This window comes from Solanum lycopersicum, chromosome 2 (assembly GCF_036512215.1).
Source record: "Solanum lycopersicum chromosome 2, SLM_r2.1".
Classification (NCBI taxonomy): domain Eukaryota; kingdom Viridiplantae; phylum Streptophyta; class Magnoliopsida; order Solanales; family Solanaceae; genus Solanum; species Solanum lycopersicum.
Genome location: NC_090801.1, coordinates 70,063,911 through 70,082,036, shown reverse-complemented (window position 1 = coordinate 70,082,036; position 18,126 = coordinate 70,063,911). Strand labels below are relative to the sequence as shown.

Here is an 18,126-nt window from a genome sequence, read left to right as displayed (position 1 = left end):
CTATGGGACCGTTCGATATGGAGAAGTGAAGTTTGCCAACCGGCAAGCGGGGGTCAGAAGTTCAGAATCACCATTTTTCAATGGTTATATTTCATTACATAAGCTAAAAAGTGTGACTTTTGACCCCCACTTCTTAATTCATACATCACCACCCTGCAAACTATAGAAGAAGCGGGTCCGTCTAAACTCTAACTGCATAAATAAACACAAAACACAAAGAGAAAACAAAGACTAGAAAACCCATTTATTCATTTCTTTTTAAATAACTATCCTGAAATCTAATTTGGTAATCTAAAAGAAAGGAAACAATGAGAGAGCAGATCATACACAATACAACTAAAATACAACAATTCACAAGTAATGGTACACTTGGAGAATGTCAATAATGCAAAACATCTCGCCTCAATTCATCCGCAGCAGGATCAAGTCAGATAATGCACCAGCGAATTTCCTTCAGATAATTGATCCCGGATGAAACCTATATGCAGCGAATATATGGGAAAGTTAAGAGAGAGCTGCACCCTCACATTTCACACAGTTCTCACAAATAAAAAGCATTGCAAAACTTAGAACTGCTGAAGTAGATTAACAAGTTCAGAGAAGCTTTAGGGCTTATGAACAGAACTACCAAAGAAAAATTGCAGTCATGTCCTTGTGAGTTAACATACTAGTACTGTATCCCATACTTCCACCACTTAAATTTCAGTAATTTCTCTGGTTTTAATTCCAATGAAGCTACAGTTGACAGAGACCGAAAACATCCAGTTGATTGAACAATCCTCATGTGTAGCAACCACAGCCACAAATGAGGTTCTAGTCTTTTTAGCCACTGACAATTCAGTCTTATCGTGCTGGTGATTTAAAAGAATCTCATTTCAATTATTGTGCATGCACCTGTTTGTTGAGTAGATTAAGAAGTTGGCCTTCGTCAATTGTATGGTCTTAGTATAATTAAATACTCCTATTAAAATTGGAGAGGTGAAATATGAGGGAAACCATTATACACAAGGACATGCTCCAAATTTTGTTGAACTACAAACAGTAAACCCAAAATATCCAGCAGAATAGAGTAGAGAAATTTGTTTCCTTCGTATGTACAGCCACTTACCAATGATGTATCTCCCTTAGTCTGAATAGGTGCTCAGAGCAGCAACAACTGATCCAGTCGTCTCAAATGTTGACGTGACATCTGGGTAGCTTTTCCACGATGTGCTGACTTTGAGAGATGGGTACAACCATTTCTTTACAGAATCTACAAAGGAACTCGAGTCAAACTCCAGGATGGCTTCCCAATCCACCTGCAGACCTTTTGGAATGCTTCCTGTGAACTCCATATTAGCAGCGAGCAGTAATCCAAGCAAAACTATGAACCCAACAACAGCAGTTCCTCTGGAAAGCGGCATGAAATTATACCTGCAAAAATTATCAGACAAATTAAAGAGAACCATACGCTTCCCTTGTGATCAACCAAATAGAAGTTAATATATCTTACCAGTAATATGTCATCCTTAAGATTGCATCTCTCACATTTTCAAGCACATCAAAATCTGTTGACCCATAATTATCACCACAGTACGCAGCACAAAGAGCCTGCATAACAGTTTTGTGTTCAACTTGGTCTAACTAGAACACTATCATTTAAGTCTCAACTTAGTTAACTCTTTTTTTTGTGTGTGTGATGACCGTGGTGTCCGGGCCAACTTTCGGGCACTAGTTAGTTAACTTAATTAGAACACTATTATTTAAGTACCAAACAGAAAATATATGTGTGTCTCAAGAACAAATAAAAAGAAGAAAGGAGGGAAAAAAAGGGAGCTACACAAACAGAAGCAAGCAACAATAGGAAATTAATGGGTATAGATAAAGCTTCAGTTAGAAACAAAATAGTAGGTCTACAAACAGGTTCAAGTAAGAAATATATGCCAAATCATTTCAGAAAGATCATACCGAACAAAAACCCAGATCATCTCAGGCATAATGCTTACTTCTATGTTCAGACAGGAAAAGGTTCATTACTTCTGCTTGTTTCAGTGCTTAGCAAAATCTCTTTTTAAAAGTGAGAGAATAGTCTGATGAACAGACTCCCAAGCTGACTAATATAGGCTTATTATAAGACTTAACTGATCATCTCCGAGCAGGCACAAGATGAATAAACCATGAAAAACTGTACTATAAGGGGCTGTTTGGTTTGAAGACTAGTACAGGGAATTTTTATGCTGACATCATTTCTTATTGATTGTTTGGTTTGTTGTACTAAAACTAGCAATCTGACATGCATTGAATTATCAAGAGTACTACTGAATAGGGTGTATGATTATGAGTATAGGAATGGTACTGATATAGTTAATGCCATGGTTTACTATGCATAAGAATCGTATTAAATAGGGTGTATAAGTAATACTGGTATTAGTAGTACATAGGTGAGATTTAAAACCAAACATTGTACTAAAATTTAGTACTAGCATTATTCTACCTAATACAGCCTACAAAACGACCACTAAAGAATTTTTGTGTTACTGTTTTACATTGATGTAATATTGCTTTCAAATATCCAAAAACTATGTCATGGAGTAGAAAATGGCTTTCTAGTAATAAATCAAGAGGATACCTCCCAGGCTGATGTCATCTCCACATCAAAGTCATCCCATCTAGCAGGTGTGCAAGGTGTTCTAATTGCAAAGTCGTAACCAATCTCACCCCTGGAAGGAACAACAAAAGTTGACAGGAATAAGAAAAATCAGATCTAGTTTAAGTGATATTTTACTCAAGTCACCCTCCTTTCCACACACACAAAAGGTTGAATTCCAATAAGGTTAAATGGTGTTCTACATTTTCACAACAGTGATCCTTGTTCCTTCAAGACGCTTCCTGATCAGGCAATAAGAAAGGAGGGAAAATTAGAAAAAAGACCCCGATGAGAGATAATATTCAAGAGTAACATACTGTTATACAGTATAAAGAGGACTAAATATAAAAAATTACCCTTCAAGTGCCGTACTGTTACACCAGGTGGCCAACCAAAAGTCTTGACCAACAACTCTGTAAAGATCTGAGCTGGATTCTGCAGCCATTATCTGCAAAGTACAGTTCAGGTGTTGATTACCACCAGAAAAAAAAAGGTATGGCACTGAAGTATTAATCCTAGCAAGTGGACACCTAGTTTGATTTCAGAGAGCCATCAGTTAACATCTAAGGAAGAAATGTGACCAATATAAAATCAGCCTAATAAAGATTTCTCAATTTGACGCTTTTATTGTCATGGGAAATGCTATAAAGTAGGTATTTTGACATGAACCAGAAAAATAATTATCAACAACCAAAAACTATACACTGTGAAAAAGGCAAAACAGTGCAAAAGATGAATTTAGGTCATAAGCAAACAAACTCACTTCTTGCAACTTCTGTTGTTCAGAAAGATCAATTATCTTGTCTTCCTTGTTGCACACTGATTTATTCTCCTTGATAACAGCCTTGGCAACAGTCAAGGTTCTGAACATTGACAGACAATAAGAGCCTTGAGAAAGAGCTAATACAAATAAGAAAGGTTATGCCTTTTGACTGTTAAAAAGGAATTTTTATTCATGGCCAGCAGCAAGCTGTTGTAAAGTTATTTACAAGGGTAGCATCAATTTACACATCCTGTAATGAGCTCAAAAGGTCAATCATAGCATCAGTATCATTTGCAGTATCCATGTTACACAAAAAAATAATAGTAAAAAAATACATTTGCGCTTATCAGAAAGGTAAAGCTCTTACCTCTGAAAATTGGGATGGTAGCGAACAACTTTGGCTTGACCGAGAACAAGAGGGGTGTGAGACCCAAAACCAGTATTAAATTCCTCACTATGCAAAAAAACAAGAATTCTCATCAAAAAGTAAAGCCAAAGCGGCACATTAGAATCATTATCTTCATTATAGTAAAGCTAAAGACCTTTAGTGGAGGCCGTTGTTTCAGCTCTATCTATTTTATAGCATATATCTTCTTTCTTGGGATTTCCATGCCTGATAGCTGAACTCATTAACTCTATTAGATGCTTCACGGTCGTATTTTGGGCAGAGGGTATTTGGTGATCGTGGAATTAATGATACGATTATGGATTTAGTTGGATTTATTGTTCTCCTTTTATCAAATTATTACTAATGTGTTTAGACTTGCGCATAATGCTCTCACTGCTTAGATAATTGGGTAAGTGTATGGATATTTGATTCGCATGACAGGTGTTTTTTCTTGAATTTCTCTACGACTTTTTAGGGGGCTCACTTCATACACTAGAATCTCGTCGACGTGGTAAGTAGTGTGGTATATCTAGTTATCCCGGCGTAAATACGAATTAATGATTTTAGTCTTAGTTTCTTAGACGAGCCAAAGTGAAATAGGTCTTTAGTCCTCCAAGATCTTCACCCAAACTTCAAAAGTCATACATGCTAGAATCCTTCTTTTCGTGAGTGCTCCAAATGAGAGTGAAGTACACCAACACAGAAGCTGGGAAATAACTCCATAGAACTAAAGGATCAAACGGAGCAAGTTAAGCAAATTGAAGGAGGGTTTTTTTCATGCTTGTGGTGAAGATAGTGATTCTTATTATCTTTATGTACTAAGAGAATATCATTGTTGATATTAAGAAATAAGAGCTCTTTATCAAAAATAAAAGAAAAAAATATCATTGTGTACTCAATTCAAATCGGAATGACTTTAGCAAAATGTAGTAGATATTTGTTAGAATGCTGAGACCAAGTATGATTTCAATGAACTTTAATAACTAACTAAACTTCAGTAAATTAATAGCAGGTGGAGTACCTTAGCTTGTTAATCCACACCACTGGATCACATGGTTCAGATATTTGTCTCCATTTGACAGCCAATGAATACAAGTGGTTCCATGACATCATGGAACGTCCAGTTGACCTATCATCAATCAAACTGTATGAAGTAGATGTGTCGGAGGAACTGCTAGTGCTACAACCAGCTCCACCTCTGTTTAAACTAATAGAATTTAGTTTTTCCCTTCTCCTGAGTCTCTTCCCAGACTTCCCTGTGCCTTTAGTTGAGTTTCTCCATTCAGCTTGTAAGGCACGCCAAGCTTTTGAGACTTTTTGTGCTATCTCAATAGCAGCTAATCCTGCCATGCGGTGCTGATAATTGCAAAATAATTCTCAGATTTGGGTGAAAGAATAAAAACATTGTGGCAAGCATGTTTGTAGCTAAAGAGCAGCATATTAGTACATAACAATAATTTATGAATCCACTATCTGTAATAAAGATATTATATCATCTTTAAATTGCAAAAAGAAAAGAATGTCATGATAAGGTCTAAGAGATACACTACGAACAATAGATCCTCTTCACTAGATAAGAAAAGAGAAATTTTGATCATGAAAAAGCAACACAAGTTAGAAAGGCACAAATCTAATACTACTGTTTACAACCATTGCACAAACTAACTCAACGAAATAACTACAAAGAGCATCACAGTTAACATCGGAAATTGCTCCACAACATACATATTACAGAATTAGAGGCTGAAGGGCGAAAGACAACTGCTTCCTATAAGTGTCTCCACAAAACTAAAGACGCCAACCCTTTTTGCACTAGATGACCATCAAAACTTGGCATTCTTAGTCTAACATCATTATTCACATCTATAAGTATTATTATTAGTTGCATGCTATTCATTTTAGACATTTTCACTAGAAATGTAGCCTTGGCACTTGGCAGTCACCTCAATCTTATTTAACAGTGTGTGTAGAAAGTTATCATTCATAATTGTGGAATATAAAATGCTAAACAGTCCTTAAGATCCCCAGAGCCCATGTAGTGAGATTTCGCTGGGTTTGTTGTTATTGTCTTTAAGATCCAAATCTCACTTTCTGTGCTAAGAGAAGATAGAACACTAGTCCACAAATAGTGAAAATCTTCTGTTGACAGATGGATTCTCTTCTTTTTTTTCCGATAACCTAATTTGAGATGAATTCCTTAATTTTTATATTTCATGGAAAGTAACTAACTATTGATGGAAAACAAGGAGTGTGTACAGCGAAAGCTGGAGAGGAAACGTTGAGTGTGAAAATAAAGGTAACATTCTTGTACAAGAACTTTCTCTTATAATCGGCATATCAGTTCAAATCCCTCAATTACAAGGCAACTAATGCAAACAAAAGGTTCTGGTAACATTTTCATATTCTTTTCCTTCAATATTCTCATTGTCTATATTAGAGGAAATGTGAAAGCAAAGCATAAAAAGGCATCTAATAAAGCAACAGGAAATCACTATCAGGTTTCTCAAGGAAAATGTGGAGCTCTGGGTTTTTTTAGAAAGAACAAAGTTAACTTAATATTTAACTCTTTTTAGAATTACCTGGCGCCTATTATGCAAGAAACCTGGACAATGATACTGGATATTTCTACCGATAGAATCTGCAGCCTGTAGAAGGGCAGTTTTTTGCTTGGTGAAAGTAAATTCTTGCTTTCTTTGCTTCCCCTTTTTCAAAGATTCTTTTAAAGGAGGTTGCCTGTAGACCTTTTCGCAAACATTTTTTGGGTGCAGCCTTTTGCACCAATACTCCTGAGAACAGAAGGGAAAAAAAAGTAGGAATTGAGAACGAAGTATAAGAACACGAAGTCAATGGAAATAATAACTTTGAGATAAGAAATTCACTGCCAACAAAAGCACTTTTCAGATGACAGTTCACTTCATAGAGGTATCTACCACTTTAGATCCGAGATTTACAAAAACTGATTATTAGCCCCTAAAATTAATGAAATGATCCCACATATCTGTCAAGAAACCATCATTTGAAATCAAAGGTTTTCCCATGACAGTTCACTTTGTAAAGGTATCACCCTGGACCCTCCAGGTGCATAAAAGTGATTAAAGCACTGTTAGGTTTATGAACTGGAGACTACACATCATTCCAGAAAACTATCACTGGTATATGCATGTTGTACCTTCATTGATTATCTACCTAACTGGAACCAGTAACTTTGTCCTATCCATATGGGTACCTGTGACTTTTTCAGAACGTTTAGTATTTTCCAGACTCCGCACACCCATTCGACATGGATCAGCAAAAGAACATTGACAACTAACTATGAAGGAACATATGCACCAAATAAAGCACATACTTAAAGTGCAAGCAATGTCTGCAGCAGCAACTCAGTGAAAGCAACCTTTACGTTTCTAGATAGTCCTTGTATCCATTGCCACTCTACTCATGATAAAGTAATTGAGCAATGAAACTGTTGTAGCAATCTTATGAGACTATTGGTTGAGAAGAGATCACTTTCCAACCATTTAGTGGGGGTTAAGGAAATGATGGGGGCTCTAAAGAAGGTTTTGAAGCCTAAAAGGGATAACTCTACATAATAGAGTATGAGCATGTTAAAAGATATGGTAAAATGTCCAATTACTTTGACAGAGTTGTAGTGATTTCACGGTCAAATTCTTCAGGTAAGCTTATAATCGAATTCAAATTGAATCAGTGAGGCCTTATTTCTTTAAACTTCATTCATTCTCCAAATTCTCTGCTAACCTTCAAAGTTCTGCGTAATTCCCACCAGATAGTACTTTTTGCTATAACTTCAAACTTCATTCCTTTTCCCAATTCTCTCAGAAAGAGGCGGTACAGAGGCTACCAGAATATTCCGTGTTGTTTTTAATGAGTGTATCAAAAAATAACCAAGCAATATATTCTCTTTTTAGACATTACCTTGAAAAGGGGATCGATATCTCCATCAATATCAAACCAAGAAAATTCGCTGTTCATCTTTGATGCAGTGTATAATGCAATTTCTTTCTGCAAGGGAAAAATATTGAAAAGCAAAACATAAGCTATTCAAACTGAAATAGAAATTGGACAAAAAATAACAGAGATAGAGAGATCAATTGGTGTCTCATGATAATGGCTGCACCTGTATTGTCACAGGCAGGAAGCAGAAGGCTGTTCACAAGAATGAGGAAGGAGGAGGAGCACACAACTAGAATGAAAAGAGTTTCCATAGGACTATTAAATGATCCGGGTAGCAAAATCTTATTTTACCGGATGTGTAATGGTTAAGTGAAAAGAACACTGCCAACTTAACTGGGCTCACAAGCTAGCATCTGTCAACTCGAGCTTTTGGTAGGGACATTTGTGCTAGGTTTGAATATGCGGGACACCTAAACGCAATCATAATCAAGCTTAAACCAAGCCAAGCTTGGCTTTGTTAACCATCGGCCACTTCGACCCAAACTGTCCAACAGTGGCTTAACGGAACAAAAAGATGGTCAGAAATTTAGCCAATGTTTGGACAATTTGTGGGAAAATGTAAAATTGCTAAATTTTTGACTACTAACTTAAGTAAATGTAAAATTGCAACTACTAAAATGGCTAACAACCCGAAATGACAAATCTAAAATTTGAAGTATGAGTTGTCCACTTGAGAATCGAGAACCATTCCAGCAAGGTAAAAGCTAACAGTTAGAAAATGCCAAAACTTAGAAAGCAAAAAGAAAATAGTGCAACACAAAAGAAAACAATACTTAGTAGAGGCATAACATTGAACCAGCTCGATGGACGGAAATCTGGCATATACTTATTTACCTGATAGAACGCCAAGCATTGAAGCACAAACTTTTCCATAGAATCTAATTCAAGATCTAAAGCAGCATCATAGTCCTTCACCTACAGCATAAATTCAGAATCAATAATCTGAAATTGGAGACAACCACCTTAAAATATTTAAGAATACTCAAAAGTCACAAGAGACGAGTTTGAAAATGCCCATACTGCTTCTTTATATAATCCAATAGCATGATAGCAAGAAGCTCGTAGATACAAGCATTCAATGTTTGCGCTATCAATAGCCAACCCCATTGATAAATCTTTTATAGCATTCCTGTAACAGCATATATAGGCAGTTAAGGCCTGCTACATTTTTCGTTAAAAGAGGATTATACATAGAAAATTTGACAAAAAAGAGAGAAAGGGGAGACTCAGGACAGCAAAATTTTTCAGAAATATGTACCTATGCTCTCCCATTCCATGAAGTAGCAGCCCGCGCAGGTGATATGCTTTCGCGTACCTTCCAACGAAAAAGGGTAGATAGAGGATGGATTATCAGTTATATTCCTATTTGAGGATAGGTTTTATACTTCACCATTCAAATACTCGAGATTAGATATTTATCGGTGAAAAAGATGTAAATATTGAGATCCTCAGTAATCACCTCCCATCTATTTGCAAAATCTGATGAAGGCATTCCAAGGCCTTCTCTGAGTTTGCTAGGTCTTGATAAAACTGCACCAAAGATAAAGATTCTTCAATAATCAAATACATCATTAAAAAAATATCTTCAAAGAGATCTCATTGTTTTGCCACATTTAATATAAGTGAAGAAACTCAACCAATCAAGAACTAGGTTAGAGCAGCTCCTGAGTCTTAGGAATTTTAAACTTATGGCAATAGATATTCCATAAACATCCAATTTGATGATGTAAATTAATAACATCTACCAGCTAATCAGGAGACCTTATCTGAAAATGCAACAAGGCAAAAGCTATTACAATACATGTGCATTGCACCCCAGAAGATGAACGCTCACACAATATCTGATAACAGAGAGTTAGGCTCTTCATCACTGGTTAAGCAATAGAATGTCTACTTGCCATTTAAATCCTTATTCTTGAATTTCTTAACTTGCATGCAGAAGTATATATTTACCTCAACCTTGAGTTCCAGATACCGGTGAAAAAAGAGACAAACAAAAACAAGAACTTGGTATAAGAAAATTCTCGAAGTCAAAAGGCAACTTCATCATCAAGAAACTCTATATCATCAGCACTACCAATAGAAGTATTGGGATCCCACTTGGCAGGAAAAATAGCATTAAGAGTATTCACCATATATTCAGAGATACCTGTGCTAGATGAGCCCAAGCCTCGAGGAAATTCCTTTCAATTTGGATTGCTTTCTTATGTGCCTCCTCAGCCTTCCTATATTCTCCTAGAGAGTATAACGCCAAACCCTGATAATTTTCCAAATTTTTTTCGACCAGCATTATATCAGTATTTTTCCAACAAAAAATTTCTCAAACTTTTGCGGATAAACATTCTTAGCTCATTCTACAACAATTGGTAGACTCAAGGTCATAGACTCACCAAATATGTATACGCAGATTTATTATCCTTATCGGACTTTACACATGTAGAGAGGTCTTCAACAGCACCTTTGAAATCTTTAAACTTAAAATTGACAATTCCTGCACTAATTAAGGAGAGTTAGTGACTCCCAGGTTAGATTGAACAAACTTTGTCCAATCAAATGATCTTTTCTGAAATCTCAAGAAATTATGGAATATTCCGCTAGAGGTCATTTATTGCAAAATAGTTACAAGATGAAACCACCTATGGGCCTCAATAAATAATCTCAGTGTTGTAAAGATGAAAGTGAACCTTAGTTTCAAATTACATGCACAAAAGCTATCTGTCATAAAATGTATGTTTTGCTATTTATGTCTATCTACTTTAACAGCATAAATCCAATTGTTCATAGTAAATGGAAGAGTTCAGTCTCGTCACCTCTTTCATGTAATATATCGGCAGAGTCTGGCTCAAATTCCAACGCTTTGGTCAAGTCTGTAATTGCCTGGTGTAAAATCATTTTGTTTAGATATACCAAGTCACAAATATCAATCATACTACTTTTACTGTGAAACCAACATTTTTAGGAAGTAAAAAGCGTTTAAATGTAACTAATATCACTCTCCATGGGATAATCGGAGCAAAACAAAACTAAAACTAACTCATCAGAATGTTAAAATTATGTTTTAGACTTAGACTACCAAGAAACTCCCATGATCAAAAGGATGCAGCTGAATAATGTTATGCTCCTGATTCCATTTTAGAATTTAACTTTCACGGGAAGATGCTCATAAGTTGTGATATAGCTCAAGCCTTAGTTAGAACATCCAAAGACATTTCATCTTCCATCATTAACTCTGTAAGCTACCACAATCTGAAGGAAAATAACCAAGTGCCTCTTGATAATATCCCTAGTGGTCTAACTGGAGTCTGATTGCTATTAACGAAAAATTTGGTTTCAAAATCTGATAGCACAAGTGATAAAATTCAGTAATTCCACATCATTTACACTGCACATCACATCCACAGAAGAGATCATTGAAAGTTGACTTTGAAAAAAAATAAATATAGCAGAAAAGAATACCCTGAAGACAAAAGCCAAAAGATAGCTCAATAAATAGACAAATACGAATTTTATACCTCAACAGATTCACCTAAAGCAGCACGGGCTTGCCCTCTGCGTTTCCAGGCCTCTCCAGCAGATGGATTTGATTGTATGGCCTGAAAGGCAGGTGGTAAATATTTACAACAGGGGTTGAAGTATTACCTCAATTGGTACTTAAATGGCCAAATCAATGCAAACCTTTGTAAAATCAGAAATAGCTGCATCAAGTTCTCTTTGAAATGCCAACGCTGTTCCCCGGCCGATAAGTGCCTCCGGGTACGTTGGATCTTGTTCTAGTATCTGTGTTATTATAGATAGAAGAGAAGAAGCTCCGTAAGTAAGTTCAGCATGCCACACACAAGTCCTCCGTTTAATCCATTCAAACATGAAAAAGGGCAAAATAAAGCACAAGGCACATCTAGCAAACAAAACTAGTAAAATATCGAAGAGTGGTAAGGCTAATGCTAACCTGGTCAAAGATGGATACAGCATTACTATATTTTCCTTCATTAACCTGAAATCACCAAAAATATTGTTTTACGCTTCTATGTTTGTACAGGATGACGAGTAATAACAACTATTACTACGCCTCAAAACCAAGCAAGTCAGAGCCGGCTAGATGATTCCTCGTTGACCATATTTCTCAATTAAATACGATGAATACATGATTAAATAGTGTCGTAACTGGAAGATCGAGGAAAAAATATAATTACCTACAAATATATACTTACGAAAAGGAACTGAATATCGCTAGTCAAGACATGGGAATAGAAAGAAATAGTTTAACTCAAGTCCTGGTTAATTACATCCACTAAATCACCGAATGGGTGCAATCTCTTTTGAAACTTCTTTCGGGTTAAGTTGCTCAGACTCGGGTACAGGTGCCCAATGCAGGTGCGGATCTAGAGGTCGGATCCTCTATGATATAAATTTTAAGATTCAGAGATAAAGATCCATGTATGGAAACGGATGTGGGGATTCGCCGAAAGATAATTCAAAATATCTACTAATAGAGTTATAAAACCTAAAATTATGAGATATTATGCGGAAAAGTTGAGGAGAAAATATTTGATCAAGAGGAGAATCTTGGAAGGAGATAAAAGGAAAGGGGGTGACAAATGAAATTTATATATACAAGGCATTCCATTTTCTTCAAATCACATTAGTTTTGTTTTGATTACAAAAATCATTGAACCTGTCCAGAATTTCTCCCTCGAATTTGTTCAGAGTATCCAAAACTGGTTGACCATACCGGGTACGAATCCCACACCCATGGCGTGTCAACACGGGTGCGACACTGAAAGTATAGAGTCCGAGCAACTTGGCTTTCGGGTAAGTCATGTGTTCGCTTTGCTAGTTTCCATCCAACATACTTAAGCACAATTTTCACTAAAAATGGCGTTGCTGCTCAACTTACAAAGTTAAAAATATTTCTTGTTTAAGAAAAAAGAAAAAAAAGGAAACTATTGTTGCAAGATAAAAATATTTGGATTAACCTTAATATTTCGAATTGTATTTATTATCTCAGAGATGATTGATCTTGTTAAGAATATTTTGTAATTAAGGACTTAGATAAGGAAATATGTATAGGAGATCAGGGAATATCACATAACAATAACATATCCGGTGTAATCCCACAAGTAGGTTTGGGAAGGGTGGTGCCTGCCTTGTGAGGGTAGAGTGGTTGTTTCCGATAGACCCTCGGCTCAAGTAAAGCATTCAAAGCAGGTTTGAAAAGGAGATACAGTTGTGAAGAATTCATGTCGGAAATAATGGAGAAAAGAACAGTAACAACAACAAACAATACTACGATAATTAAAGCAAAGGAAAAAATATGTACTAATAAAAATCGGAGAATAATATAATAGAAGAGTAATAACAATAATACTAATATGGAAAAGAAAGGACAGCCAACAAGTAATTTGTTCCAAACTATCATCATGCCCCTCCTAAATGACAGCGAGACAATGTTCAACTAATCATTTCTACACAATACTTCTTCAACCTACACCTACCTCTCCTCAGATCCACCATAGACAAACTCGCTCACACCTCTTCACTGGAACATATGTGCATCTCCTCTTTACATATCCGAACCATCTCAGACTCGCATCCCCCTTTCCGCTACCAACAAATATTAATCCGGGAAATTCAATCTTCCTATATTATATCATATGTAAACACTATTTAAACTTCATTACCTTGAGGGAATAGCAAACTAAACATTTTTCACGATTCTCATCCTTGTTTTTTTGTGATACAAACTTACTTCCCCTATGACAGTTCTCCAACAATTTTCTTCTCTTCTTTGGTTCTACTGAAGACAGCTTTGAGCAAATCGTCTACCAACTAATCCAGTAGGTGTTTCACATTGTTTTTCACATTTATATCATGCTTGCATTACAAATTATGCACAAATTCAATATCTTAGACTGGTAAAACCAATTGCATGCATATCTAAGGAGATGCCTGACAACAAAAAACAGTGGCACTTCAGAGATAGATCCTCCACAGGAATAAAACTACAGTTGGATTTCATTGAGTATTTATAATCAAGATGGTTATAATTGTCTCAAAGCTCAATCAATTGTCAACAAATACATTCAGATATATGGCAATGGTTGATACTCTCTCTTAGCAACTAAAATTGCATGTGCTGGTCTTTCCATTTCTATGGCGACCACGCTCCACTAGTTCCTTCATCAGTCATCAGTTAGACATCAACTAAGAAGAGTTTAAAGTAGCGTTTCGACAAGGCCGATAATTTATGGTCTTAAGCAGTCTCATTAAGCATAGTTTGATCTGTTTTACTCTGTTTCCTTACAACCTTATAGGCTTCAAGGTATTATACAACACCAGTCATTTTAAGACTAGGCACTTGTAGAAACATAAAATACATCCTAACCATCAAGTTTGCACGTCCAATATCATAAGGCCTAAGGGAAGTATCCACCTGATATATTGGAAGAAACAAGGTATACTAGATTGCAAACTTATTGATACCTCTATGGATCCAAGTGTCAAGACTAGTTTTGGATGGATATCTCTAGAAGGTCTGGATCAATATAGAAGAATTGCTGGCAAACTCAAGTATTTCACAATTGCATGACACATCATCTAATTGGTTGTTAGAGTGATTAACCAGTCTCTCCAGGCTCCTTGTGAAATGTCATAATCTGCATCCTACCTACATCAAGGGATTTTGGAGACAACTACTACTGCATTACGACAGCATACACATACAAGTTTTGGATATTCTAATGTAAAATGGGCAAGAAGTTCCCCAGATAAATGATCCAATTTAGAAACACAACATTTTAAATCATGATAATCTAATCTCTTGAAGAAGTAAGCAACGAGACGTGATAGTCAGATCAATTGCAAGCAGAATATCCATGATCTCAACCACATCAAGCAGCACTACTTATTGTTTCACATCTTGTGTTTGACGAAAAAATATGCACACAGAGCTAGATTGTCAATTTACCATCATTCTTTTGAATAACAATGGTGTCAGGACCAACCTACAGGCATCTCAAGTAGTCTAGTGGGTATCTAAATCCTCCTATCGGTGCAAATACCGAATACCTCTGTCCACCGCAGCTTAGGGGGCGTAGGAAAGAAAATACACCCTACTAGATTGAAGAAATAATCAAGCTAAATTCTCTTCTTCTTTTTTGTTTTAATGTCACTATAGTGCGGATATGTGAGACTAGAGAGAGAAAGAATGACTGGCAATCACAAACCTATTTTGACATCTTAAGTTTAAACAAAGCAAAACATGCAGTCAAGCACACTGCAAAAATGATACTAACTCCATAAATTTAACACATAAGAGTTAGAGATACAAATCTAGTAACTGAAGAAAATGAATTCTAATAATAGAGCTTAGTTGACCCAAGCTTTGAACATATGCAGAATCTTCCAGTTAAGTTCACAAAATTAAAAGTGGAGTGTAATCACCAAATTACAACTGAAATAAGCAAAGTGAACAGAAAAGACATGAAGACTGCAGTAGAAGGCCTTTCCTGCTATGCATGAGCATGGTATCCCAGTACCTAGCAGATATATCAAGAAAAAATTCATTTCTCTACTTAATTTGAGAGAAAATAATCTCACAAATTGAGACATGAAGTTGATCTTTGGCATATATTTGAAGTTACAAATGTATTGTTATTTGTATTTCAATAAAGAAGAATAGCATATTAATGATCAACCGCACTAACAGGAAATATCAATAGATGGACTAATTCTTCCTGTCTTCATTGTAATATCACAGGATAGGCAGTGTACCTGTGCTATTCCCCTTGATAATCGGAAATCAACGTTAATGGACTTGGTTTTGTTGACCCTGGTAACACAAAATTTTTTGTTTCTCTTGCCTTCATCACTCAATTCAACGCGAACATCACATTTATTATTCAACTGACTGAGAATTTCCTGCAACTCATTTGGTTCTGACTGTTCACTTGATTCACTAGTTACTGCAGATGATTTCCTACTGTCTTCAGATATATCACTTAACTCACTGCAAACCAGAGATGGATAACCCAATTTTTTGCAATTGTTGTTGGTTTTATTTGCTTGTCTCTCATGCAATTCCTTTGATTCAGACTCAATCTTCTTATGCTTTTTGGAATTATTACTTGAGGAATTTTGTAAAACAGAGCTATTCTTTGATTTCTCAGAGCTTTCCAACATCCCACTGCTGCATGTTTTAAGTTCCCTATCTGAGGCCTTACTAATATCACAAGTTTCACCAGATTTGGTAGAAAGAGGAGGTCCAGTGTTGGACTCAGGGCCAGATGACTGCACCGAATGATTGTTGCTGCCAACTGCGGTGTTCTGCTTTGCAATTTTGAGCAGCTCTTCAAGCTCTAACAGTTGCTTTAAGTCTGCGGACTGATGAACTGCATGTTCATACCCTTGCTCCCAAACTAGAAGAGCTTCCTCTTTCTTACCAAGAGCAGATAATGCACGTCCTAAGCAACAAGTATCAAGTAACTTTGTTACATAATGCTTCAAACTCAAAAATCCAGTTTGTAAAGCTTTAAGAATATTGAAATTTCTGCAGCATAAACTATAACCACATCTAGGGAAAATCCACAGTATCCACACAAGAATATTGTTAATTCAAATTCTTATATCATTATTTCAAGGGCTATGTTACACACAAGAGACAAAAATGTATTTGATCTTTTTATCTGATCGGAGTTGTTGCAATGATACAAGGAGGTCACACGTTCATGCCGTGGAAATAGCCTTTTAGAGAAAAGGTACTTAACAATAGACACAATATGGTCAAACCCTCTACTGTACCCCGCGAGCATAGAATTCAACCATCTTATGCCCTCCTTTATTTTCCATCCCTTCCCTTTATACCCCAACCAAACATAGTTTATTTTAAAGTTAAAAGTCATTTCAAAAATATAATATAAGACCACTATAGGATACAGAAAGCAAGTCCAATATGACCTTTATCAAGCTTAAAATGGCTTCTCACATACACAATTCATTTAAAGCTAACCCTTATTTTGGCGCATACTTGACAATAGTCGTAAATTGTAGGACATCAACCGAGAGGTGCAACAGTTCACTAGCTTTACAAGAGCTTCATCCTACTCCTCGAAATTACCAATGGTTCATGTTTGTCCAAAACCAGAAAAATTTACTCAATTATAGCCAATCACCTAAATTTGAACAAGAACCCTAAAATTGTAAATTTAGAGTATCCCAGATGACTTCACAGGCCTATAGGGATTAGGATGCCTGACCACAACACATCCACATTCAAAATTGACATTCCAAATGCAATTGAAAACTTCTAAATTCTCTTTCGCATTTCTTATACACGGTAAAAACAGTTAGCTGGAAATGCAAGGAGAAAATGAAAAGAACCTTTGAATATATAAGCTTGAAGAAGCTTAGGATCGAGCTGAAGTGCCTTATCACAATCCTTAATAACATGCTTGTGAAGCTCCAATTGACTATAGCAAAACGCTCGGTTGCTGAAAAAGAATTGAACACATTTTAAATTCAGAAAAATTAATCAGTTCATTCATAAATGTCCAAAAACCTATATACAAACAGGGAAAAAGATGGAACAGTGAAAAACGTAACGGACCAGATATCTTGAATGACGCAAGTTTGAGCAAGAAGAGAATCGAGAATTCGAATTGCTTTCGACCACTCCTTAGAGCTACAAAGCTTAGCTAGTTCAATCCTATCAGTAACTTTCGACGCCATCGCCGGCGGCTCAAGTGGATCGGAAGCAGCTCAATTGATGCGATTGATTTTTTATTTTTTTTTCCTTTCAGTTGTGTTGTGAGCTTCTGAACTTCTGATCTTGCGGCTGTAAAACTGTTTTTCTTTTTTTTCTTTTTTTTGGTGGGTGTGTTTTACGATGTGGTGGTAGAGAAGGGAGGGGTAGAAAGGAGAAAAAAAAGAATCTGAAAGAGGAAATGGAGAGGAAAGAGGAGGCTTAAGAGTTAAGGACTTTGAGGGAAGTGATAATAAAGAGGTTAATTACGGATGACACGTGTTTTATTGACCGCGTTAGCTATTGGCTCCAGTGCTCTTTTGTCTCACACACAGTTTCTCTCCAAAATTTTGACCACTACTCAAAGATTATTTATTTATTTATTTATTTTGAAATTTAATAAAGAGAATAAAATATATGTTAATTTTATTTATTAATTAATTTCAAAATAAATGTTTTTAGAAAAAAATAGTGAATTTTGAAAACATAATGTGTGAGATAAATAATATATAAATATAATGAAATTTTATTATTTTCTTATAGTGATGAGAATGAACTAGAAAAATTAAATACATATCATTAAAACACTACATGCATTCTATTGTATTGTATCTTTCGTACAATATAATAGAGTACAGTATAAT

The 18,126-nt window shown here is 35.9% G+C and overlaps 1 protein-coding gene across 1 annotated transcript; it reads right to left on the bottom strand.

The window, feature by feature from the left end:
- Nucleotides 1–229: 229 nt before the first annotated feature.
- LOC101252448 (suppressor of RPS4-RLD 1) lies at nt 230–17,737 on the bottom strand. Its single transcript, XM_010317699.4, has 24 exons — nt 17,348–17,737; nt 17,122–17,231; nt 15,517–16,205; nt 11,693–11,737; nt 11,422–11,523; nt 11,259–11,339; nt 10,557–10,623; nt 10,137–10,237; nt 9,896–10,003; nt 9,206–9,276; nt 9,005–9,061; nt 8,767–8,875; nt 8,581–8,661; nt 7,708–7,794; nt 6,357–6,563; nt 4,799–5,133; nt 3,757–3,843; nt 3,390–3,489; nt 2,983–3,074; nt 2,830–2,868; nt 2,609–2,699; nt 1,493–1,590; nt 1,109–1,413; nt 230–478 (listed from the first exon to the last, which is right to left on the bottom strand). Exons 1-23 carry the CDS (start codon nt 17,467–17,469, stop codon nt 1,125–1,127), a joined length of 3,168 nt encoding a protein of 1,055 aa, XP_010316001.1. The 5' UTR covers nt 17,470–17,737; the 3' UTR covers nt 230–478; nt 1,109–1,124.
- Between the last annotated feature and the right edge of the window lie 389 nt (nt 17,738–18,126).